Source organism: Dermochelys coriacea, chromosome 1 (assembly GCF_009764565.3).
Source record: "Dermochelys coriacea isolate rDerCor1 chromosome 1, rDerCor1.pri.v4, whole genome shotgun sequence".
NCBI lineage: Eukaryota > Metazoa > Chordata > Testudines > Dermochelyidae > Dermochelys > Dermochelys coriacea.
Window position 1 is genome coordinate 113,182,789 of NC_050068.2, and position 25,673 is coordinate 113,208,461.

The 25,673-nt window shown below is 42.6% G+C and overlaps 1 protein-coding gene across 6 annotated transcripts in view; it reads right to left on the reverse strand.

Moving 5' to 3' along the window:
* The window catches only part of CCDC138 (coiled-coil domain containing 138), a 76,787-nt gene that overhangs the window by 31,202 nt on the left and 19,912 nt on the right, over positions 1–25,673 (reverse strand). For 5 of the 6 annotated variants that reach the window (XM_038386817.2, XM_043509337.1, XM_043509289.1 and 2 more), the window contains 3 exons: positions 24,552–24,701; positions 10,625–10,741; positions 8,413–8,605 (listed from right to left, as the gene is read on the reverse strand). In XM_038386817.2, the coding sequence (XP_038242745.1) occupies positions 8,413–8,605; positions 10,625–10,741; positions 24,552–24,701 (460 nt within the window). The remainder of the gene's footprint in view (positions 1–8,412; positions 8,606–10,624; positions 10,742–24,551; positions 24,702–25,673) is intronic. The other variant, XM_038386819.2, reaches the window with a different exon arrangement.

Sequence of the window (25,673 nt, forward strand, 5' to 3'; positions counted from 1 at the left end):
AGAATAGCAGAGATTGAAATTCAGCTTCTGTCTCTGATGTTAACTCTCACTTGGAACCTCACTGCTGCAAAAACACAGGCACAGCACATAGTCTTATTAGCCACTCCGAGACCAACTTAAACGAGCATTGGGGTGTTTAGGGCATTGCTTTTAGCTACATCTTTCTGGTCAAAGGCTAACAGAGCTGTAGTAATGAATACAGTCTTGGCTGGCGAAACCAGACTCTTAGTTGAGAGAAGGAAAAAGCAGAGGGATGGGAAAGATAAGAAATAAGTTAGGGAAGGAAAAGGATGCATGGGGAATGGGGAGGTCACAAAGTCTTACATCCCATGGTGTTTGGGATTCAGTTAGAGCCAGTAGAAGTGGTGATGTCATCTGGATCCTGCTCTCTGGCCCAGTCTGGTCAGGACTTCTCTCAGGATTAGGACAAAGAAGGTCTGGAGTCCCTGGAAATGGTTTGGGTTGCAGCCATGATGGTGAAGCTCCCTCTGATAGCCCATTTTTCTCCTAAAGTCTTTCTTTAAGGACCATACTAAGGAGTGGTGGGTGGAACAGGGTAAATCTGTAGGCCCAGTTATCACAACCTGGGGTGCGTGTTCTGCCCAGGGGTAGATTATCCTTTCCTTGGCTGTTGCGAGGACTATGTTGATCCCAGACAGGAGTCTCCCTTCCATGAGCAGAGGCTTCTTCCTGGTCATAGAGGACATTGTGGTGCTCCAGAGCAGGAAGGTAGCAATCACTCTTAATACTTCCTCCTAATGATACATGTCTGGCAACTCCTCTGGCTTCCCTGTCCCAGTTAGAGGAAAAGGACTTTGGCAATGGCTCCTCCTCCTGCTCTCTTTCAAGAGTGGTGCTGCTCCCCCTGCTAATGAGGCAGCTGCTTGAAAGAACAGTTACTTAACTATAGGAATTGGTTCTTCAAGATATGTGGTCCACAGAGATTCCACTCTTAGCACTCATGCAACTCATGAGCACGAGATTGGATTCTTGCTGGCTATGAGTGTTCGTTGGAGCTGTGCCCTAAATTGCCAGAGCTCTAGTGGAATAAGCTCTCCTGTGGCTAGGTAGATCTCTTCTAGCTAACTCAAATTCTTATGCAGTCAGAAACCCACTTGGATAACCTCTGAGTGGATACAGGTTGGCTCCTGACCCTGTAAACAAAAGTCATGAATAGCCTAGGTTTGCTCCTGGATGATTTTGTTCTATCTAAATAAACTGAATTCTGACACCACCTTAGGCAGGAATTTAGGGGAAAGTCTAAGGGTAACCCCGTACTTCTGAAACGCTTATAGAGGGTACCAGACATGAGGGCCATGAATCTCCTAGCTGACAAAATGGGCCACCAGAAAAGGAATTTTCATGGACAGGTGGCAAAGGGAACAAGCTGTTAAGGTCTTAAAAGGGGGACCTGTCAACACTGCTTATACTATACTTAGGTTCCAAGAGGGAGGGGGGCTTCTGAACTGGAAGAAAAAATGAGACCCTTCAGGAAATTTATTACTGTTCAGTGGGAACAGGAGTTTAATTCACATATTGCTGCCAGATGGACTCTTATGTTGATGGAAAAACCAGATTGCTTCAGGGCTAGCAAAAAGCCCAGTACTGATTAAATTGGTACTATCTGGGAGAAATTGAGTGCTGAGATATAAAAGCTCTTCCATTTAGCTCTATAAGTCAGTCTTATTGAAGGTTCCCTTCTCCAGAGTAGAATGTTCTGAACCTCTGCAGAGGTCATCCAGCCCACATACATGCTGTCAAATGTAAAGATTTTGGACCAGACAGAGGAGCTGACCACTGTTTTGAGAGACTGTATCAGGCAGAATGGGTAAGATGGCTATGTTGGTAGGTTTACAGGATCCGAATACCAGAACTGCCACGCTCATGCTGGGGCTACCATGCTCATGTGCCCTACATCTTGCTTCAGTTTCCTCATGACGCTATGAGGAACAATAGGAACATGTACATCAAACAAACTGTCCAAAAGATGAGGAAGATGTCCAACAGAGAGCTGAGCTTGTGATCCTCCTGGAGCAGAATGTCTGATACCTGTTGTAGTTTGCTGTGAGCAGGTCTAAATTTGGGAACCCCCATTTGAAGAAAATGTTCTATACCAATGTATCTTTGAGACACCATGTGTAGTTTTCAAAAGTCTCTCCTGAAATGATATCCCAGGATGTTCTGAAGACCAAGAAGGTGTAGGACTATTGGTGTGACAATGTAGAATGCATCATTCCTATAGATGTATGGCCTTCTGACAGAGTAGTGATGACCTTGCTTCTCCCCTTGCCTATTGATATAGTGCATTGCTGTGGTGTGGTCTGTCGGCACCTGAACTATTGTTCCCAAAGAGTAGACAGAAAGCTTGCATGCCAGGCGGATGGCTCTAAGCTCTAAAATATGCGTGTGGTGTGTGTGGACCATCATACCCAAATAGTCAAATGATCCAGATGAGCTCCTTACCCGAGTAGGGGCATCTGTTATCACAATCTTTACAGGCAGGGGTATGGAAAAGGGAACTCTAACTCTGCTGCACACCTAAAGTGGTCTGTACGTGAGTTTAACAAGGAGAGGACTTTTTGCAGGTCTGCTATCATCATGGATTCATAGAAACGTAGTGCTGGAGAGGTCATCTATTCTAACCCCCTATGCTGAGTCATGACCAAGTAAGCCTAGGCCATTCTTGACAGGTGTTTGTCTAACCTGATCTTAAACACCTCCATTGATGAGGATTCCACAAATTTCCTTGGTAACTTAGTCCAGTGCTTAACTATCCCTATAGTTAGAAAACTTTTACTAGTATCCAGCCTAAATCTCCCTTGCTGCAGATTAAGTGCATTATTCTTGCCCTATTTTCAGTGGACATGGAGAGCAACTGATTACAGTCTTCTTTGTAACAGTCCTTAACATATCTGCAGACTTATCAGGTCCCCACTCAGTCTTCTTTTCTCAAGACTAAACATGCCCATTTTGTATTTGTGCATTTGATTTTTCCTTCCTAAATATAGTATTTTATACTTGACTTTACTGTTAATTTCAGACCAATACTCCCAATTTCTCAAGGTAATTTTAATTTCTAATCCTGTGCTCCAAAGTCCTTACCACCTCTTCCAGCATGGTGTTAGTCACATATTTTATAAGCTCCACTTCATTATCCCAGTCATTAATGGAAATTCTGACTAGTGCTGGACCCAGGACAGATCCCTGCACAACTCCACTGAAATGTCCTCCTAGTTTGATAGCAGACCATAGATAGCTACTCTGAATAGTCTTTCAATCAGCTGTGCACCAACCTTACAGTAATTACAGCTAGACCACATTTCTCTAGTTTGCTTATAAGAATGTCATGTGGAATTGTGTCAAAAGTCTTACTAAAATCAGGTCCACTGCTCCCTCATCCACTACTCCAGATACATGCACTGTCTGCTGGGTCAATACACTGATCATCATCCTTGCATGGATCAAAGGTGAAGTCTCTCATACTGTGCGATAAACACACATGACAACGTGTCCTCGAAGTCTGCGACACGTTCTTGGGTGGGCCTGAAGTTGACTGAGGAAGTCCAATATTGCCTGAAACTTTCTCTGCAGAACGCTCAAGCTGTTTTGGAGTCTGAACACTATTCCTAATAACTCTATTTTCTGCTTCGAAATCAGTGTGGATTTTGTCTCTATTGACCTTGAGACCTAGCGAGATGAAGAGTTTCAGAACTGTCTGTACTGGACTGGTCACCTGTTGTGGTGATCTTCCTCACATTAGCCAGACATCAAAGGTAAAAATATACATGGATTCCTTTTGTTTTTAGGTGAGTTTTCACCACCAACAGTTACTTGGGTGAAAACCTTTGGAGCTGTACGAAAGCCAAAGGGCTGAGACTCTGCACCAGTAGTGTGATGTTCCTACCAGGTATCTCAGGTACTTCCAGTGGAGATGTGAAAATAGACATCTTGTGGGTCAACAGCTATGAACCAGTCCACAGGATCTAATGAAGGGATTAAAAGAACGTAGGGTTACCATTCTGAACTTAAAACAATGGATGGAAGTGTTGAGACATCAAACATCAAGGTGGGGTCCCCAGCCCCCTTTCTTCTTTGGGATTAAGAAGAAGTGGGAGCAAAAGCCCTGGTGCCTGATCTCTAAAGACACAAGTCGGAGCAACAGAAGTTGTAAGAGGGACTCCACCTCCTGCTTCAGCTGTCTCTCATGAGAAGGGTCTCTGAAAAGGGATGGGAAATGGGAGAGAGGACTGAAAGGAATTGTGAGGCAAACCTGACGCCAAACCAGGCATACTGCAGCAACTCAGCTGCAATGACTCATTCCTCCAACAGAGCCTGCAGTGACTCCGTCCTCAAGCATGCTGCTGCAGCAGCCTATCCCTGAGCAGGGCTTGGGTCAGATGACCCCCAGGCACAGGTATTTCACTGACCCCACCAGAGCTGCAAGTTAATAGTACTATTGCACAGACCTGACCACGAAACCTCCTGCTGCCTCACAGGCTTCCAGCCAGCCCTTGATCCAGTTCCTGTCCCAACCTTGCCATAGCCTTGTCCCAGCCTGCTGAAACCTTGTCCATGCCCTACTCTGGCCTTACTCCAGTTCTGTTACTGACCTGCTCCAGCCTGCATCCATCTCATGACCTCTGGACTCATAACCAGACTTCAATCCTTGGCCTGCATCTGGACTCCAACTACCATACTGATTTGGCTTGTCTATGGACTCTGACCCATGGCCTGTCCCTAGACCCCAGTTTTACCATTGCCCTTGACCTGGCATCCAACTTCGACCATCTGTCTTAACCACCAGTCTTGACTGCTTGGAACTAGAGCCTGATAGGGACTGAAAGTGAATGGTCACAATCTCAAGAATCCACCTGACTGAGGTAATGCCAAAGGTGTTGGGGGGGAGGGAGGGGGAGAGAGACTAGAGCAGAAAAGATCCTGTAGAAGTTGAAGCAGACTACTGACATTGGTGTCAAACCTGCTGCCCATTTGAAACACCTTACTATAGGCAGCCAAAGACAAAAGAGAGGGTCATCTCCAGTGACTCTTCTTCAGTGGCTCAGAAGATCTTGCTGGATGACCAGAGTCTTGTGTCAAGTAGTGCTGCTGAAACATGTTTGGTATCGTGGCTGCTTCCCTTTAGGAGTTGGGACACAAAATCCCAAGCAGCACAGGATAGTTCTGGAATCTTTAAAGCATTGATGGCTTCATCCGTCCGCCTTCTGAAGAAGTCAATTCCTTGAAAATGGGAGGTCCTAAATCGTCACCTTGTCTTCCTAGAGATACTGAATGACTGGGAAGCCATGGAAACCTTCTCATGGGTAGTGCAGAGGCCACTGTTCGCACCAATCAGACATGTTCAACAGTCTGTAGTGCTGTCCAAGATGTCAGTTGGCCCTCTGACATAAGATTTAAGCTCTATTTGGTGCTCCTATCAACAAAATTAGATGTGTCCTATTTTCAGAAATCCTACCTTGAGAGCAGCGCACGGTAATATGCTATCCTCATGTGCACTTGTGAATGAGTAGGCCTTCCAGCCAAAAAGATTCAGTGTTTTTGTTCCTTTTCAGTGAGGACAGATTTCAGAGGACTCTGCTGCTTTGTCCTCTCCCGTATACAGCTTGCACAAGTAGAGAGTCAGGTGCAGGATGTGAGTAAAAAAAATCCAATCCTTTTGCAGGGACTTGAAGTCTTCTGTCTCTTCTCAGAACCAGGCTAAGACAGAAGCAGGCAAACGACAGATGGAAATGATAGGCTCCAGCAGGACATCAATTACTGCCATGGCTAACCTCCCTGGTGTTGCAGAGCGTAATATGTCCAAGAACTTGTGCTGTTTCTCTAGCATAATCTTAAGGGGAATATCGTCATGCATTTTATTAAGTTTTGGAGAACCCTGAATACATCTACAGAGGCCAGTGTAGGTGGGATAATCGCCTCATGGGGGTAAAGAGGAGGAAATTTCAGCCTAAACTTGATGCTATTCCTCTAGAGAATGTTTTGTTTTGTTTTGACATTCTCCTCCTCTGGTCTCTTCAGCAGCTGTGGCTGGAGCAGCAGAGTTGCCAAAGTGAGACCTAGCTGTCGACACAGCGGAGGAGGTAAGTTTCTGAAATAGTGTTGAACATCTGAAGGGGGTGGCCCAGTATGGTCAGGATTATATGGATTAGTGCAGAGGGGGATACCAAAGTGGGTAACCCCTGTGAGATCCTGACCTCTTCCTAGCTCCCTTGAAATTCTTCCCTGGAATCTGTCTCAGAATCTCACTGAGCTATCCTGGGGGCAGATAAAAGGCAAGCGGATGATGATTCTCTACTGTGCTCAGCAGTAGAAGAGAAAAAAATGGTTTGCCTCTTCTAGGAGAAAGGCAGTCCTCTCAGGTATAAACTCTATATAGATTATGTTGGTATAGGAGATACCTCTCTGGCCAAGCATGGTGGCTGTACATCAGGGAGCTATGTACTGACCTACCTAAGTTTCTCCAGCAGAGTTGACTCGGATACTGGGCCCACTGAGAGGTTGCTTAGTACCATGTGTTGTTTTGGTGCTAAGGTACCCGGGCCCAATGCATCAGGTACTGTAGAGTTAGTCAATACTAAGAAGTGGAAAACTGCTACTTCTGAGGATGTAGTTAGTGCAGAGGCACTGGATATCAAGTTGCTCTGTATCATATTAGATACCATAGGCAGCTCTGCCCTTAGATTTAGATGGTATCATGTGAGCTGCCTTAGAAATTGGAATGGGCCTTCTTGCTCTTATGACCCTTCACTGACACAGGCCATTTTAAGTCATAGTGACTTTTCTGCCTCTTGGTAAGTGCCAGAAAAGTTGACCCAGGCTCATCTTTGTAGTGGTGCTCCTTACTGCACATGAAAGATGTCAAAGCTAATATACCAGCAGATGAAGGAGGCCTCTACAAGGAAGCCACCCAGGAGATCAAAATAGAGATGCAGCTCATTGAACTCAGAGATGGACTGACACTGACATCGAGGATTCTCTGAAGATCTCCTCGAGTCTGAGAAGACCTGCATCGACTTCTCCAGCAGGAATAATTTCAGGCTCGCCTCCTTTGCTGTCTCTGGGTGTACTTGGAGAAAGAGCAACACAAGGAACTATATTCCAGAACGTGTCCTTCCCCAAGACATATCGAGCATTGAGTGTGACCATCGTTGATGGGTATCGCAGTGTCACATGAAAGACTGGTCTTAAACCCTGGTAATTTCACTTCAGCCATGATCCTAGTACTCCTGTATGTGGGTGTATAGCTGGGTTATCAGAAACTAACTGACTGACTATGCTAAATACAATACATTCTTCTTTTTAATAGGCCAACAGACAAAAGAAAACAATGACACTAACACTAAAAAAATCTAAACTAAGCTAAGCTAACTCTCACAGTGTGCAAGAGAAGACAACATTGCCAAGGGTTCCATCTTGCAAGCAGGGAGACAAGAAACTAGAAAGGATTCACTATGCTCTTTATGCCCTCAGATGGGGGTTGTGATGCAAGGACACTTAGTGTGGAATATGTGGATGATCACATGAAGAACTGATGCTTACCTGCCCCAGCCTCAGGCAGCATGGTTCTGACTGGCCTTTGAAAGCAGTGGAAAGAGGATGGGGGTAGAGCAAGATAGGAGACAGCTAAGATAAGGGCTGCATGGTGTACGGGTGTGTACCAGCCCCAATTTCAGCCCAGCTAAAAATGACCCACCAATTTAGAACATATCTTCTGACCCAATTCTATCTCACTATCATTTGTCCTCCAGTTAGGGAAGTATCCTACGAAATTACTACCATGCCTACTTAATAGATGTGGCAGCAACAAGGACAATGCAGCTCACCATGCACTCAGAGGACATGCAAATGACTACCACAAGATGCTTGAACACTGCTAGCCTGAACATGAAACATGCGGTCACCCTAAAAAGCAGTGCAAAAACTGCTGCTTATTTATTTCAGCTATAAAAAACCCCCAGCTATCTGAATCACCTAGGCAACCATAACATCACTCAAAAAACAAAATTCAACTGTTGGAATTTAAATAAAACTTCATTTATTCCTGTATCATTTTAAATCCTTTTGGATAGCTAAACATGTGAAATATACGATCACCAACATGTCTATTTTCCACTTTCCTTTTTGCTGTGGATCCACCTTGACAATGTCAAATTATATCATAATCTACATCTGAACATCTTAATATAATACAAATTATAACTTTAGAAAGCTTTCTGTTTGCTGCAGCATACTTTGTTTCTTAATAAAGTAAAACTTCAAGAACATATTCCTCACTTTACAATTACAAAGTACTTCAGACACAGATATAATACAATCCATTTGATGGATTTTGTGTATTTGATTTTTGCCCAGACAAAGGCTGTTTACTAAATGTGATAACATTTAAGAACTTACCTTGTGTTACTGTTTTGAGTACAATTAAAGATGATACAAATCTCAAAGGTAAAATGGAACTCTTAAAGAAAGCTGCTGTCTTTGGTTTACTTTCAGCAGTCTGCTCAGAAGAGCCATGTTGGTTTCCCTTAGTTACTATGCCTTTGAATATGTCTTCACCGAGCCTCCTCATAGTTGATGTCATAGTTGAATGCTGTTGTAAACATTGTATCCATTTTATAAAAGAGTAGTAAATATAATCACACAACTTAAATCAAAGTCCATTTTAAAGTACTATATTTATAGAACTGTACAGTCTAATGAGGCATGTTATATAAACTGGTGGTAGTAAATTAAAAATATTACAATTAAACTTAGCCAGCGTTAAAACAACATTGAGAGACAAATAAATCTAGTAAACCCAGACTATAACAGAATCAGCCTTTACATTATCCTGTTTTGCCTAGATACTATGGGATAGCAAACTAAAAGCAGTTACTGTTTTGTTAAATCTAGTAGAATACAATATTTGCAATATACCCATAAAGAATTTAAGGATACAATTTACATTTTAAAAAAATTAAATTACTAAACTATCAACCTGGACTTAGTCTCCCACACTGAGTGACAACATAAAATTACTAGAGAAGGGAGCACTGAATATGAGATTAATTTCTTTATGAACATTGTCAATGACCTCAGTTTCAAGATTCAGACATTCACATGTCAATTTTCTGTAACGAACCAGTCCATGTGAGATTGAAGTAAATTAGGTAATGAATGCAAAAGGAGTGATGTAGTTTAAGATCATGTATTGGTGAAAAGTAAAATTATAAAAGAAAACAAATTTTAAGAAAAAATTGGCTGTGGGATGACATTCTATACCCAACTTTTCAGCACAACGATATATATACACAAATATATTTGTATATATACAAATATGTATATACAAATGTATAAATAAATTTGTATATATACAAATATATTCCCATATGGAAAATGTTCAAAATTAAAGCTAAGCTTAAAGGAAGGGATTTTCAAAGTTGTCTAAGACAATTAGATGCTCGAGTCCCATTGAAACTCAATAGCAGTAGGACACCTAATTCTTTTAAGAACCTTTGAAAATCCCAACCAAAAGTGGGATGGATATTGGAAACACTAAACCACTTAGCTATGGTATAGTGTTGCAATAAAATGCCTCCAAACTTTAAGGAAATGATCACTTATATATATATATATATATATATATAAAATGCTATGTTACTCTTTTGCTAGAGGACACTCTTAAAACACCAGTAGCCTTTTCAACAGTTCATATACATTTTTTTCTAGGTCTGACCCACTATATTGATTTTCTTTAATACAGAAACATATATTAAAGTAATTACAATTATGTAAAATTAAAGAAGGAGAATTTATGCATAATACACTGACATATTATAGAAGCGTCCACCAGCAAAGGGAAAAAGTATTTTATTATTGGAATTCATGTCACTGAATTGGAAAGGCAAAACTGTGGGGCAGAATATATTCTTCATACTGTTAATGTAATGCATCTTTAATGTGATCCAAATTTAAAAAAAATACAGATGCTCATGTAAAATCTGCTTTCTAACTTCAGCATCATTTATTAGAATCTAAGGCCCCAGTCCTGCAAAGATTTAGACATGTGCCTAGTTTTGCAATCAAAGGGACTACTCAGAGTATACAAGTTAGGCACGTGCATAAATTTTTGCAGGATTGGACCCTAAGGTATGACCCCATTTATGCTGCTACAATACGGTTCTGTAAGAACTTCCGTTACATACTGGATGAAAATATTTACTTCAGGATTAAACAATACAAGGTTTCACTTAGGAGCATCTTTTGTTTAACATTCATAAAATGGGGATTTCCTTCTCTAGCTGAGAAGGATGTTGTGAAGATAAATTCAAGGTTTGTGAGGTTCTCAGATATTATTACAAAGGGGGCTACATAAGTCCCTCGACAGATAAAGCATGGATCTATAATATAAACGGCTATCTTAATTTTTTTCCCCTTTGCCTTATATCTGCAGCAAATTATTTGAATTTGAATGTTGTGAAGGCGGATGGTTTTTTTTTTTAAAACTATACTTACTACATCGAAAAGCATCCATTTATCTTACATCATAGTACCTGAGAATCTTCTGAGAATGAGCATTCTGAACATGAAATATTAAAGAATTATTCTGTAAGTAGAATACATGTTTTACCTGTGTCCCACAGTCTAGTTGCCTTATAGCCCAGTAAATAAATTTAATTACAGGCATATGTAGTTTAGGGTTCACAAATGGCATCCACTGGAGTTGTTCAGCAACGACAGGTAAAAGCTGGAAAAATGTACAGTGGTATAGTTTTATACATCATCTGTCACTGAGTAAACAAAAAAATTTTGGATAATGGATTGCATTACTTATCTGGCAGTTCCAGTGCACTGAATACGTTTAGCACACTCACCACACGTACATAAAAACTTAACTCTGTCTCCAAAGGAAAAAAATGGTTACTGATCTCTATAGCAAATGTTGTTAAGATGCGTTGTGCACATATACATTCCACTGTAGGTGTTCATGTGCACCGAATGCACTTTGAATCGAAGACTTTTGCCAGCAGTACTTGGATGTCTTTGTACCTGCAGCCGAGTGTATAAAAGGCAGAGTTACCCTGATTCCCCCTTAGTTCCTTTGCAGCAGAAAAACAATGACACTTCCAAATTACAAGGAAAGAAGGAAGGCTCGTGGAATGCATATCTGCGCAATACATTTCAAAGAACAGTTATAGGAGACAAAGTAATATTTTTTTCTCCTTCAAGTGATAGTTCACATATACATTCTACTGTAGGTGATTTACAAGCAGTTTCCCTGAAGACGGTGAGACTTCAGAACTATGCAAACCGGGAATGACGTACAGATTTTTCAAAGTCCACATCACTCATGATACATGAGTGATGGCAGAGTCTGGAGAAGTGATGATATAGTGTCTGGGGAAAGTATGTAAAGATGTAGCCACCTTATAGATGTCCACAGTCAATATGTTTAGAAAGGTTGCTGGAAGTCCCTTATAGACTCAGCAGTTACATTTGCCAAATCATAACAGGATCCTATGCATGAAGATATCCAATATGACACTGGCTGAGCCAAGATCGCTTGACCTTTTACTCTTTCTGCATAGGCCTCAAAGAGTCTAGCTAAGATTCTAAATGACTTGGTTTTATGGATGTAGCAACGTATGGCCCTATGCACATCAAGGTAGTGCAGTCTCTCCCATCTGTTGGCTTGAGCTTTTGAAAAAATACTGGTAAATGAATAGTTTGGTGCAGATAAATGTCTAATCACTTTCAGATGAATTTTGGATGTGTTTCTAAAGCAATTTTACCTTTGTTTAAAATAGTGACTGGATATTACGCCAGTAACACCTATTATATCAGAAACTCTCCTGGCAGATGTAACTGTTAGAGAGTGAGTGAGTGTGTGTGTGTGTGTGTAGGGGCTTTGTGCTGGGAGAGCAGCTGAGCCCTGATTAGGGGGTGGGGCTTCTGACTAGAGGTCCTATAAAGGTAGCCAGCCATTCAGGCAGCGGCACAGACAGCTGCAGCAGCACAGGAGCTAGCAAACAGAGCTCTAAACAGGGGAGTTTGAGTGGGAGTTTGTATTGTGGTGCTTGTTTGGGGTTTGCTTTTGCTGGGGGGGGGATGGTCTTTTTGGTGTGGCTTGTGTTTCCCAGATTAACAGGATTTAGGTGGGAAGGCGATGACAGATACAGAGGCAGCTGTGGGAGTGACTCCTGTAGTGGAAGACACATTGAGGATGACTGGATGTAGAAGCTGTGCTATGTACATGATCCTGGAGTGGGGAACCGGTAAGAGTTTTTCTGCATGAAATGCCATTTGATAGAGCTGATGGAGGAAAAGATCCGAGGTTTGGAGATGCAGGTGGAAAGTCTCGATGAGTTTAGGAAGGGGTTTGAGCAGATGATGGAGCAAAGATATGAGGTATCTGAAGGGAAAAGCTCAGACTCACGGATGGAAGCAGGGCTGGGGAATTTTGAGGGGAGACTGGGTGAGGAAAGTGGTCAGTGGAAGCATGTGACTAAAAGAACCAGGCAGAGGAAAAGACGGGCTAGTGAAGGAGAAATAGAGCTTAGGAAGAGGTTTGCAGAGTTGGAAAATGAAGAAGGGGCTCAGCAGGTACTTGTTGAAGGTGGAAGGGTAAGGAAGAAGAGAAGAGAGGCTAGTCCTATAGGAAAAGCAGAAGAGTCAAGGGAGACTACACCAAATATGAGCCCCAGGAGGATACAGGATGGGTTGAAGAGGATTATAAGGGAAAATAGGAATGGAAAGTACTTGCAGCCAGAGAGAACAGGGGAGAGACTGGAGAATAGCACCATCACCAGGAAAAGGCAGGTCTATGTGATCGGGGACTCTTTATTGAGAAGAATAGACAGGCCTGTAATTAGAGCTGATCCAGAGAATAGAAGAGTGTGCTGTCTTCCGGGTGCTAAAATACGGGATGTAGACCTGAGATTGAAAAGGATCCTAAAGGGAGCGGGAAAGAATCCCCTAATTATCCTTCATGTGGGAACAAATGATACGGCTAGATTCTTGCTGGAAAGTATTAAGGGAGACTATGCTAGGCTGGGGAAGACGCTTAAGGAAATTGAGGCTCAGGTGATCTTTAGCGGGATCCTTCCTGTTCCTAGAGAAGGCCAACAAAGGTGTGACAAGATTATGACTGTCAACAGATGGCTTAGGCAGTGGTGCTATAAGGAGGGCTTTGGGATGTATGGCCACTGGGAGGCATTCACAGACAGAGGACAGTTCTCTCGGGATGGACTTCATCTGAGTAGGGAAGGAAAGAGACTTCTAGGATCAAGGCTGGCACAACTGATAAAGAGAGAGCTTTAAACTAGGAATTAGGGGGAGATGGTTGGGAGATGTCCAGGAAATCTCCACGCCAGATTTTAGCACTGAGAGGGAAGAAGACAAAGTAAGAAAGGATACAGCCATGGGTAGGAGAATGTATATAAGGAGCGAGGGCAGTGTGGATACTAGTCTAATAGGTTATACTGGCTGTAGAATGACTGTGCCTAATAGGGTACAAAATGTGAGCGAGGCCAAACAGCAAAAATTAAGATGTTTATAAACCAATGCGAGGAGCCTAGGTAACAAAATGGAGGAACTAGAGCTACTGGTGCAGGAAGTGAAACCAGATATTTTAGGGATAACAGAAACATGGTGGAATAGTAGTCTTGACTGGACTACAGGTATTGAAGGGTATGTGCTGTTTAGGAAAGACAGAAACAAAGGTAAAAGGGGTGGAGTAGCATTGTATATCAATGATGAGGTAGAATGTAAAGAAATAAGAAGCGATGCAATGGATAAGACAGAATCTGTCTGGGCAAAAATTACATTGGGGAAGAAAACTAGTAAAGCCTCTCCTACGATAGTGCTTGGGGTGTGCTATAGACCTCCGGGATCTAATTTGGATATGGATAGAGCCCTTTTTAATGTCTTTAATAAAGTAAATACTAATGGAAACTGCGTGATCATGGGAGACTTTAACTTCCCAGATATAGACTGGAGGACCAGTGCTAGTAATAATAATAGGGCAGATTTTCCTAGATGCGATAGCTGATGGATTCCTTCATCAAGTAGTTGCTGAACCAACACGAGGGGATGCCATTTTAGATTTAATTTTGGTGAGTAGCGAGGACCTCATAGAAGAAATGGTTGTAGGGGACAATCTTGGCTCAAGTGATCATGAGCTAATTCAGTTCAAACTAAATGGAAGGATTAACAAAAATAAATCTGCAACTAGGGTTTTTGATTTCAAAAGGGCTGACTTTCAAAAATTAAGGAAATTAGTTAGGGAAGTGGATTGGACTGAAGAACTTATGGATCTAAAGGTAGAGGAGGCCTGGGATTACTTTAAATCAAAGCTGCAGAAGCTATCGGAAGCCTGTATCCCAAGAAAGGGGGGAAAATTCATAGGAAGGAGTTGTAGACCAAGCTGGATGAGCAAGCATCTTAGAGAGGTGATTAAGAAGAAGCAGAAAGCATAGAGGGAGTGGAAGATGGGAGGGATCAGCAAGGAAAGCTACCTAATTGAGGTCAGAACATGTAGGGATAAAGTGAGACAGGCTAAAAGTCGAGTAGAGTTGGACCTTGCAAAGGGAATTAAAACCAATAGTAAAAGGTTCTATAGCCATATAAAGAAGAAGAAAACTAAGAAAGAAGAAGTGGGGCCGCTTAACACTGAGGATGGAGTGGAGGTTAAAGATAATCTAGGCACGGCCCAATATCTAAACAAATACTTTGCCTCAGTCTTTAATAAGGCTAAAGAGGATCTTAGGGATAATGGTAGCATGACAAATGGGCATGAAGATATGGAGGTAGATATTACCATATCTGAGGTAGAAGCGAAACTGCAACAGCTTAATGGGACTAAATCGGGGGGCCCAGATAATCTTCATCCAAGAATATTAAAGGAATTGGCACCTGAAATTGCAAGCCCATTAGCAAGAATTTTTAATGAATCTGTAAACTCAGGAGTAGTACCGAATGATTGGAGAATTGCTAATATAGTTCCTATTTTTAAGAAAGGAAAAAAAAGTGATCCGGGTAACTACAGGCCAGTTAGTTTGACATCTGTAGTATGCAAGGTCCTGGAAAAAATTTTGAAGGAGAAATTAGTTAAGGACATTGAAGTCAATGGTAAATGGGACAAAATACAACATGGTTTTACAAAAGGTAGATCGTGCCAAACCGACCTAATCTCCTTTTTTGAAAAAGTAACAGATTTTTTAGATAAAGGAAATGCAGTGGATCTAATTTACCTAGATTTCAGTAAGGCATTTGATACCGTGCCACATGGGGAATTATTAGTTAAATTGGAGAAGATGGGGATCAATATGAACATCAAAAGGTGGATAAGGAATTGGTTAAAGGGGAGACTGCAACGGGTCCTACTGAAAGGCGAACTGTCAGGTTGGAGGGAGGTTACCAGTGGAGTTCCTCAGGGATCGGTTTTGGGACCATTCTTATTTAATCTTTTTATTACTGACCTTGGCACAAAAAGTGGGTACGCGCTAATAAAGTTTGCAGATGATACAAAGCTGGGAGGTATTGCCAATTCGGAGAATGATCAGGATATTATACAGGAGGATCTGGATGACCTTGTAAACTGGAGTAATAGTAATAGGATGAAATTTAATAGTGAGAAGTGTAAGGTTATGCATTTAGGGATTAATAACAAGAATTTTAGTTATAAGTTGGGGACGCATCAATTAGAAGTAACGGAAGAGGAGAAGGACCTTGGAGTATTGGTTGATCATAGGATGACTATGAGCTGCCAATGTGATATGGCTGTGAAAAAAGCTAATGCGGTTTTGGGATGCATCAGGAGAGGTATTTGTAGTAGGGATAAGGAGGTTTTAGTACCATTATACAAGGCACTGGTGAGAGCTCACCTAGAATACTGTGTGCAGTTCTGGTCTCCCATGTTTAAAAAGGATGAATTCAAACTGGAGCAGGTACAGAGAAGGGCTACTAGGATGATTCGAGGAATGGAAAACTTGTCTTATGAAAGGAGACTTAAGGAGCTTGGCTTGTTTAGCCTAACTAAAAGAAGGTTGAGGGGAGATATGATTGCTCTCTATAAATAGATCAGAGGGATAAATACAGGAGAGGGAGAGGAATTATTTCAGCTCAGCACCAATGTGGACACAAGAACAAATGGGTATAAACTGGCCACCAGGAAGTTTAGACTTGAAATCAGACGAAGGTTTTTAACCATCAGAGGAGTGAAGTTTTGGAATAGCCTTCCAAGGAAGCAGTGGGGGCAAAAGATCTATCTGGTTTTAAGATTCTACTTGATAAGTTTATGGAGGAGGTGGTATGATGGGATAATGGGATTTTGGTAAGTAATTGATCTTTAAATATTCAGGGTAAATAGGACTAATCCCCTGAGATGGGATATTAGATGGATGGGATCTGAGTTACCCAGGAAAGAATTTTCTGTAGTATCTGGCTGGTGAATCTTGCCCATATGCTCAGGGTTTAGCTGATTGCCATATTTGGGGTCGGGAAGGAATTTTCCTCCAGGGCAGATTGGAGAGGCTCTGGAGGTTTTTCGCCTTCCTCTGTAGCATGGGGCATGGTTGACTTGAGGGAGGCTTCAAGACTTCTCTTGAAGTCTTTGAACCATGATTTAAGGACTTCAATAGCTCAGACATGGGTGAGGTTTTTCATAGGAGTGGGTGGGTGAGATTCTGTGGCCTGCGCTGTGCAGGAGGTCAGACTAGATGATCTGAATGGTCCCTTCTGACCTTAGTATCTATGAATTTATGAAACTGCCACCACAAATATAGCTTTCATAGAAAGATGGAATAATGAGCAAGATGTCCTGGGCACAAAGGGAGGTCTCGTTAGATCTGACTCAGATAGGAAAGTATGCACAAGTGAGTCCTTTAAGAAACCTCACTAACATCAGATAAGAGAAAAGAAAAGGTTGTGCAGTAACTGGAGTTTTTCGAGATGTGTCCCCCTGTGGGTTCTCCACTTTAGGTGGTGGTGTGTCCCGGCGCGGTCGAGCAGAGATTTATAGTAGCAGTGTCCACGCAGGTCGCTCGTGCTCAGTAGGTGTCTCACGGTGCTGTTGGTGCTGCGTGTAGCATGCGCACGATCCGAGCCCTCCAGTTCCTTCTCTACCGCAGAGTCCTCACTGCGAACTCCGAAGTAGAGGGGAGGAAGGTGGGCAGTGGAGCACGCACAGGGACACACATCTCAAAGAACTCCAGTTACTGCACAAGGTGAATAACCTTTCCTTCTTTTTTGAGTATTGTCTCTGTGGGTGCTCCACTTTAGGTGACTGTAGAGCAGTGCCCCTCTGAGGGGATTTTGGGTTCGTTCAAGTCATTGAGGTAAATACTGTGAGACACTATGGCGTCAGCCCTGGAGTCCTGTGTGACTGCATAGTGCTTTGCAAATGTGTGGATGGAGGCCCAAGTGGCCGCCTTACAGATCTCTAGTATTGGAATGTTACTGTGGAATGCTACTGAGGTTGAAATCGACCTAGCAGAATGTGCTCTAATATGCTCCAGTGGTTCTATATTCCGGATATGGTAGCATGTTTGAGTACACGTGGAAATCCATTTGGATAATCTCTGAATGGATATAGGATCTCCTTTCGAGAGCTCGGTAGTAGAGATGAAAAGTCTAGGAGATTTCCTGAAAGGTTTGGTTCTTTCAAGGTAGAACACTAGCGCCCTTCTAAAGTCTAGAGTGTGTAGGGCGGCTTCTGTTGGAGTACCATGAGGCTTAGGGTAGAATGTCGGTGGGTGAACAGATAGGTTCATGTTAAATGGCGAGGTTACTTTCGGTAAGAATTTAGGGTGTGGCAGAACATCACGCACTTGCAATTCATCAGGGATGCAAACAGATCAATAGTGGGAATGCCCCACCCTCTGAAAATTGAACTCAGGACCTCTCCATTCATCTCCCTTTTTTGATCCTGGGAGAAGTACCTGCTGAACGTGTCTGCTGTTGCATTCTGACAGCCTGGCAGGTAACACACTGCGATATGTATGTTGTGTTGTATGCACCAATTCCAAAGCCTCATGGCTTCTCTGCTTAGAGAATGTGAGCGAGCTCCTGCTTGCCTGTTGATGCAGAACATGCAGGTGATACGGTTGGTCAGAATTCAAATGGATTTCTTCCACATATGAGGTAAGAAATATCTGCAGGCTTTGCGGATGGCTCGTAGCTCTAGCAAATTGATGTGAAATTGAGTCTCTCTTGGAGACCATTTACCCTGCATCGTGTGTTGACATATGTGAGCACCCCAACCTATCAGTGAGGCATCTGTGGTGATCACTGTTGTTGGGGATTCCTATTGGAAAGGGATACCCATATAGACATTTTGTGGCCTTGTCAACCACTGTAATGAGTTCAGGACATTTGGTGGAACTGTGATCCGTTTGCGTAGGTTGTGTTTGCTTGGTATGTATATTGTATTTAGCCAACCTTGTAGGCATTGCATATGTAGTCTTGCATATCGTATCACAAATGTCGTGGCTGCCATATGTCCTAGTAATTGTAGGACTGTGAACCCAAACTTGAGGACTGACTTGTACCTCCGAGATAAAGTTCACGAGGTTTGTGAATCTGGTAAGGGGTAACGACGCCTTGGCTTCTATGGCGTTGAGATGTGCCCTGATAAAAGTCTAGTTGTTGGACTGGAGTTGTAGTTGATTTCCATTTGTTTATTTGTAGACCCAGCTCCTGGAATAGTATGATAATGGACTGGACTGCATCAACTGTATCTAGTCGAGTTAGACCTTTGATAAAACAATTCTCCAGTTCCGGGGAAATCATTATTCCCTATTTGCGTAGATGTGCCGCTACCACTGCTAGAGTTTTGGAGAAGACTCTTGGTGCTGAGGATAGACTGAATGGAAGTACTCTGTATTGGAAGTGTTCTCGTCCTACTGTGAATCATAGACATCTCCTGTGAGCAGGATTAAGGGTGATATGCAAATAAGCATCGTGGAGGTCGAGGACTGGAAACTACCCTCCCTGTTGCAGCGCTGGGAGTATCATACCCAATGTGACCATCTTGAGCTTTTGGGATCTGACGAACTTGTCAAGCTTCCACAGATCCAGGATGGGTCTCCATCCCCTCTGGGTCAGGAAGTAATGGGAGTAGAATCCCTTCACTCTGAATTGTAGCGGTACTTGTTCCACAGCACCCAGTTGTAGAAGATGATCGACTTCTTGTCATAGTAGATGCTTGTGAGAAGGGTCCCTGAAGAGGAATGGGGAAGGGTAGGTGGGCAGGAGGTAAAGGCGGTAGAAGTTATCAATTCGGAATACACTAACACCCATTGGTCTGATGGTATGGTGGCCCAGATGTGGTAAAAGGGCCGGAGTCGATGGCCAAAGGTTGGGGATGGGTCGGGCATGAGTGCTATTTTGTGAGGGAGGTTGTTCAAACCCTCCACCAACTTTTCAAAATTGTGGTTTTGGAGGTGCTGACTGAGAAGTCAGTGCCTGAGATTGAAGTGTTTGCCGGCATTGTGATAGTTGACGCTGGCTATCGTGTGGCCGCTGTTGTTGTTGCCTGTTGTTTGAGGAGTCTCTAGGTCTCCGATATGGTATCTCCTTCTCTTTGCGGGGGTTTGGGGGATGGGGGAGGGGTGTAAATCCCCAAAGTGCAGAGCCTGGCCGGAGAGTCCTTCACTGAATGAAGCACCTGGTCTGTCTTCTGAGAGAAGAGTTGTACCCAGTCAAAGGTAAGTCCTCTACTTTTGTCTGGAGCTCTACTGGTATCCCTGAGGCCTGAAACCATGAGGCCTGGCACATTACTATGACTGTGGCCATTGTTCTGTCTGCTGTGTCCAATGTTGCCTGAAGGGCTGTTTTGGATATGAACTGACCCGCAGTGACAATGGCCTGCAATTGTGTCTGTTTGTCCTCTGGAAGCTCAGATAAACTGGGCAAATTTCCTATAGTTGTCCTAGTCATATCTGGCCAGTAGCGCTGAATAATTGGCCACTCGGAACTGAAGGGTGCCGGAGGAATATATTTTGCCTCCAAACAAGTCAAGTCTTTTGTGTTCTTTGTCATGGGGTGTAACATTTAATTGTGGCTGGCTGTTACGGTGATTTACTGCCTCCCAACTAGGGAGTTGGGAGGCAGATGCGCAAATAGAAAGTCTGCCCCCTTGGATTGTACGTAATATTGTCTATCCGCTCTTTTGCAGGTGGGCGGAATAGAAGCAGGTGTCTGCCAGACTGTCTTCGCAGGATCCAAGAGGGCCTCGTTGATGGGAAGAGCAATCTTGGAGGTAGATGCAGGTTACAGTATTTGTACCAGCTTCTGCTGGTTTGTCTTTACCTCCTTTAGCAGGATGTCTTGGCTTTGCACAACCCTCTTGAACAGCTCTTGAAATTGTTTAAAGTCATCCGCTGAGGTTGGCGGTGGGGGCATAATCGCCTCATCTGAGGAGGAAGATTAATTGTGCACAGGAGATGCGTCATGGTCTGTGCCCGGCTCTGTGTCCTCTCCCCGTTCCTGTGTCTCTGAGTGTTGTGGTATGAGAGACGCTGGGTTAGAGAGCAGTTCACGTCTATGCGCTGTGGACAGTGTAGAATGCTGACCCCAATATGCACTCCAGGATTCCCAATGTGCCCATTGCATTGGGAAAGCCATAGAAGGGTACATCCTTGGGAGCCCGCACCATGATTGGTTCATATGGTGTGTTGGACCCATGTGGCTCCACATTGGTTGGTGGGCCTTAGGTTCGGAGTGACATGGAGATAAGAGGTATAGTCCCTGCATCTCCTCCACCTCATTACTGGAGAACCATGCCATGTCTTGTGGGCTGTGATTTCCTCTGGAGCCTGTGGGGGAGCCCTTGGCACAGTATTGGTAAATGTGGTGCCGATGAGATTTATATGTCTCTCTAGTGCAGCAGAAACTGTGTTGGTGCTGATTTCTGAGTAGTTGGTGCTGTGGGTGCTATCCCTTTTGTTGATGGAGTCAGTGCCGACTGGGGTGTTGTTGTTTGGCTGGTGCCGACTTGGTAGGGTCTACCAGTGCTGAATGAGTGTCGGTGCCGGGGTGGAGGAATGGTGCCTGAGACACTCGGTGCAGAGTCCCATACCAGTGAGCTCAGTGCCGTGGAGGAGGCATGTTTGTGTCGGTGCCTCGACTCTGTTTTTCTCTCTCTGACCTCAGCCGTGCCGGAAGTGCCTGGAGCATTAAAGGTGCTCACCTGAGAGCAAGATGGCATCGGGGGTAGTGACCTTGCAGGAGACCGCCTCTGTTTTTGCAGACCTCTCTGCGAAGATGTTTGAGCTCTCTTCTTTGGTTTTTCAGAGGGTAGGTCTCCTTTTCCATCTTGAGGAGTGCCCGGAGAGGCTGTTTGCTTGTCCTCCTTAGGCTGGAGGGTCTTCTCCATCAAGATCATTTTAAGCAGAAGATCCCTGTCCCATCAGGCTCTGGGTTTCAGGTTGCTGCAGTGGGAGTATTTCTGGGAAATATGCCCCTCACCCAGGCAGCATACGCATAAAGAATGTCTGTCTGAAACAGGCATGGCATCGCATGTTTGAGGCCTGGAGACCCCAGCATTTTAACTAGCAACTGTCCCTTAAGGCGGCTGTCTAATGAATTAACAAGAAAATAATTTTTTTTTAATTTATTTATTTTTTTAAAACTAACACTAACAATCTCTATAACAACTTATTTAAGTACTTATCTAAAAGTTATTTCTTAACGGTTTTAGGGAGAAGTACTAACACTGCCCCTTTGCTCCATCTTCAGCTGAGAACGGTTGAGAAGGAACTGGAGGGCTCAGGTCGTGTGCACGCTACATGTGGAACCAACGGCACTGCAAGGCGACCAGCACAGACACTGTTACCATATTGGGCCATGCCTAAATTATCCTTAACCTCCACTCCATCCTCAGTGTTTAGCGGTCTCACTTCTTTCTTTGTTTTCTTCTTATTTATATGGCTATAGAACCTTTTACTAATGGTTTTAATTCCTTTTGCAAGGTCCAACTCTACACGGCTTTTGGCCTTTCTCACTTTATCCCTACATGTTCTGATCTCAATAAGGTAGCTTTCCTTGCTGATCCCTCCCATCTTCCACTCCTTGTAGGCTTTCTGCTTTTTCTTAATCACATCTCTGAGATGCTTGCTCATCCAGGTTGGTCTACAACTCCTGCCTATGAGTTTTTTCCCCTTTCTTGGGATGCAGGTTTCTGTGACTTTGACTTGAAGTAATTCCAAGCTTCTTCCGCCTTAAGATCCACAAATTCTTCAGTCCAATCCCTAACTAATTTCCTTAATTTTTTAAAGTTAGCCCTTTTGAAATTAAAAATCCTAGTCACACATCTATTTTTATCCTTCCATTTAGTTTGAACTGAATTAGCTCAGGATCGCTCGAACCAAGGTTGTCCCCTACAACCATTTCTTCTATGAGGTCCTCACTTCACCAAAACCAAATCTAAAATGGCATCCCCTCGTGTTGGTTCAGCAACTACTTGGTGAAGGAATACATCAGCTATCGCATCCAGGAAAATCTGAGCCCTATTATTTTTACTAGCACTTGCCCTCCAGTCTATATCTGGGACGTTAAAGTCCCCCATGATCACACAATTCCCATTAGTATTTACTTTATTAAAAACATTAAAGAGGTCTCTGTCCATATCCAAATCTGATCCCGGTGGTCTATAGCACACCTCAAGCACTATCCTAGGGGCGGCTCTAGTAGCTTTCTTCCCCCAATGTGATTTTTGACCAGACAGTCTCTGTCTTGTCCATTCCATCACTTCTTATTTCTTTATAGTTTACCTCATCATTGATATACAATGCTACTCCACCACCTCTGCCTTTATTTCCATCTTTCCTAAACAGCACATTCCATTCAATACCTGTACTCCAGTCATGACTACTATTCCACCATGTTTCTGTTATCCCTATAACAACTGGTTTCACTTCCTGCATCAATAGCTCTAGTTCCTCCATTTTGTTATCTAGGCTCCTCGCATTAATCTTAATTTTTCCTGTTTGGCTTCACTCACATTCTTTACCTGATTAGGCATAGACTTCTACCACCAGTATCACCTATTAGACTGGTATCTACACTACCCTTCCTCCTTATGTCCATTCTCCTACCGACGGCTGTATCCTTTCTTACTGTGTTTTATTCCCTCTCAATGTTAAAATCCAGCATGGAGATTATCTGGACATCTTCCAACAATCTCCCCCAAATTCCTAGCTAAAGGCTCTCTTAATCAATTGTGCCAGCCTCCATTCTAGAAGTCTATTTTCCTCCCTATCCAGCTGAAGTCCATCCCAAGAGAACAGTCCTCTGTCCATGAATGCTTCCCAGTGGCCATACATCTCAAAGCTATACATCCCAAAACTCTCTTTATAGCACCACTGCCTGTTTATTAATACATTATTTTAAATTAGGCATGCAAATTTGCTTAGAAAAAAGGATGAGGGGAAGGAACTTGGACAGCGTGCAGAGAAGGACAACAAAAATGATTAGGCTACGGAATGGCTTCCATATGAGGAGAGATTAAAAAAACTGGAGGCTTGTCTTCATAAGCACTGTAGTAGTGAAGATGCTCTCGCTTTGGCATAGTAGAATCTCCAGTCGGTGTAGTTAATCCACCTCCCAAGAGGTAGTAGCTATGTCGATGGGAGAAACTCTCTCATCAACATAGCGCTGTCTACGTAGGTGGTTAGGTCAGTATAACTACATTGCTCCAGGGTGTGGATTTTTCAGACCCCTGAGTGATGCTGTTATGCTGACATAAGTCTGTAGTGTAGACCTAGCCTGGGACATTTCCAGTTTGGAAAAGAGACTATTAAAGGGGCATTTGATAGAGGTTTATAAAATCATGAATGGTGTGGAGAAAATTAATAAGGAAGTTTTATTTACCTCTTTACGTAACCCAACAACCAGGGGTCACCAAATGAAGTTAATAGGAAAAGTACTTCCTCACACAACACCCAGTGGAACTCATTGGCAGGGGATGTTGTGAAGACCAAAACTATAACTGAGTTTTAAAAACAATTTGGTAAGTTCATGGAGAATAGGTCCATCAATGGATATTAGCCATGATGATCAGGGATGCAACTCCATGCTTTGGGTGTCCTAAGCCTCTCGCTGCCCTAAAGCTGGAAGTGGACGACAGGGGATGGATTATTCAATTGCCGTGTTCTGTGCATTCTCTCTGACGCATCTGGCATTGGACACTGTCAGAAGACAGGATACTGGGCTAGATGGACCACTGCTCTGACCCAGTGTGCTCATTCTTATGTTCAACATTGCGGGGAAGAATGAAGAGAGAAATCTGAAAATCATATCACTGAAAGAAGTGATCAGGATTAAGAGATGGCTTACAATGGGACAGGAACTTAATACCCTAATTTTCTTTAAATTGCCTGTATTTTTGGAGCTATACGTGTCAAAACGCCCACTAAATATTATTGTCTGAATGAATACTAAACTGTTAACTATTCACAATAATTTTTGTTTTGAGAAGAGTATTCAAAATATATATAAATAAAACTAGCGTACATTGGCCACAAGGTTTAAAAAAAAAAAAATCCAAACCCCTTTACCTTTGCACACTTTTCTTGTGTGTAATTTTTGTGGGTGTACATTAGTTTGTGATGGTCTCCTTCTTCCTCTGTTTTCACTTTGAGGAATTGATCCGAGATCCAGTCCATAAGAACACTTAAAAGCTCATAAACATGTGAATTAAGTGGTACCTGTAACAACCATAACATTAAATAAGATTATAAAGCTTTTCCAAAACATATGGTATATTATTAGAGCCTCTCAAAGAAAACAGATTGATGTGTCAGAATATGAAAACAGTTTTAACATTTTATTATAGGATGGTGCCATGCCTGAGAAAAATTAGGAGTTTAGGCCATTATTTGTGGTGATTATTGGTTGGCAGAAAACACATAGGTACGAAATTTATATAAAGTCCTAGAAAAACATCTTCATGCACAGAATTGGTCCGTTTTACAACTTTGGCCATAAGAATGTGAGGAGAATGTGAAAGACAACTGCATAATTCACAGGTATTGTCAACATGTGGTAATTTTTATGTGGGAAATCTTAGATGCACTAAACAATTCATGTCACTTTCTTGTATGTAGCCCATTGCGATTAAAATTTACAGCATTAACTACAACTGAATAATGTTCATTCCAATAACGAATAAGTTCAAAGAATTAAGACCAAGACTTCAGAAGAATGGACCCCCCAATTCGCCTTCTCCAATACATTAACTAAGAATCTCAAAGTGGAACAAATTATTTTAGGCTTGTCAGGAAAAAAAGCAGATGCATTCAGGAAGTTTCTAGGGTTAGACCTCAGAGGGAAAAATCTAGTTCCCTTAAATGAAAGAGAAAGTTGTGTATAATATTTCAAGCAATATTCCAAGTCATTTTATTGCTAGAGTTCATAATTCCCAGAAGGATATAATGGTAGAATACAGACAGAAGGCACACTATTAAATAGGACAACACTGAGATAAGAAATATTATTTCACAAAAGCAAAAGAGAATGTTTCAAGACAGAAGGAAGGAAGGTGATCATATTGCAATCATGTATGAAACATGTCAGCATTTACTCACTTTTTTCTTCACTAGAGGCTTTTTCTACTATAAGCACTAAGAGCATAATTACCTATGGCTTACAAGTTAATCTTCCTATATCTGACATCACTT